At 52.2% G+C, this 814-nt stretch overlaps 1 protein-coding gene across 1 annotated transcript in view; it reads left to right on the forward strand.

Annotated features, from left to right (window-relative positions):
• HSD17B14 (hydroxysteroid 17-beta dehydrogenase 14) overlaps positions 1-814 on the forward strand; it is a 16748-nt gene that overhangs the window by 5450 nt on the left and 10484 nt on the right. The window contains exon 5 of the mRNA XM_077747319.1: positions 84-175. Coding sequence (XP_077603445.1) covers positions 84-175 — 92 coding nt within the window. The remainder of the gene's footprint in view (positions 1-83; positions 176-814) is intronic.

The following is an 814-nucleotide window of genomic DNA, read 5'->3' on the forward strand; positions in this document are numbered from 1 at the left end:
CCTCTCCCTCCTATGCCTGTTTCCCTTCCCCATTCTCTGTCACTCCCTCATGTTCTCTCTCTGCCTCCCACCCCCACCCTTAGATCCGCCTCCACAGTGGCCCGAGGAGACCTCCGCCCAGGGCTTCCGGGAGCTGCTGGAGGTGAACCTGCTCGGGATGTACACCCTGACCAAGGTGAGGACCGCAGGCCCAGGTGGCCTCCTGACGATGACATTGTCAGAACCGCTCTCCCTCAGACCAAAATGTTTCCTCTGCCTCGGTTTGACCTCACTCCAGAAGGACTCCGTCCTTTGTAGAAAATAGGTGGGTGCAAACCCCTGTCAGAACTAACTGTGTGGCTATGCGGCCCAGTCTCCTTGAGGACCTTCCAGAACCTTCCTTTAAATTTTTAATTTTTTTAAATTTATTTATTTTAATTTGTTAATTTTGAGAGTGAGAGAAAGAGAGCAAGTGGGGAAGGAACAGAGAGAGAGGGAGGGAGAGAACCCCAAGCAGGCTCCGCACTGTCAGCACAGAGCCTGATGTGGGGCTCGAGCTCTGCAACGGCGAGATCATGACCTGAGCTGAAATCAAGAAAATCAAGAGTCGGACTCTTTTTTTAAACTGTTTTTTTTGTTTACATTTATTTATCTTTGAGAGACACAGAGGAAGAGCACAAGTGGGGGAGGGGCAGAGAGAGAGGGAGACAGAATTCAAAGCAGGCTCCAGGCTCTGAGCTGTCAGCACAGAGCCCGACGTGGGGCCTGAACCCACAAACTGTGAGATCATGACCTGAGCCAAAGTCGGCCGCTTAACCGACTGAGCCACCCAGGC

The sequence above is a fragment of the Crocuta crocuta genome, unplaced genomic scaffold (assembly GCF_008692635.1).
Source record: "Crocuta crocuta isolate KB4526 unplaced genomic scaffold, BGI_CrCroc_1.0 scaffold334, whole genome shotgun sequence".
NCBI lineage: Eukaryota > Metazoa > Chordata > Mammalia > Carnivora > Hyaenidae > Crocuta > Crocuta crocuta.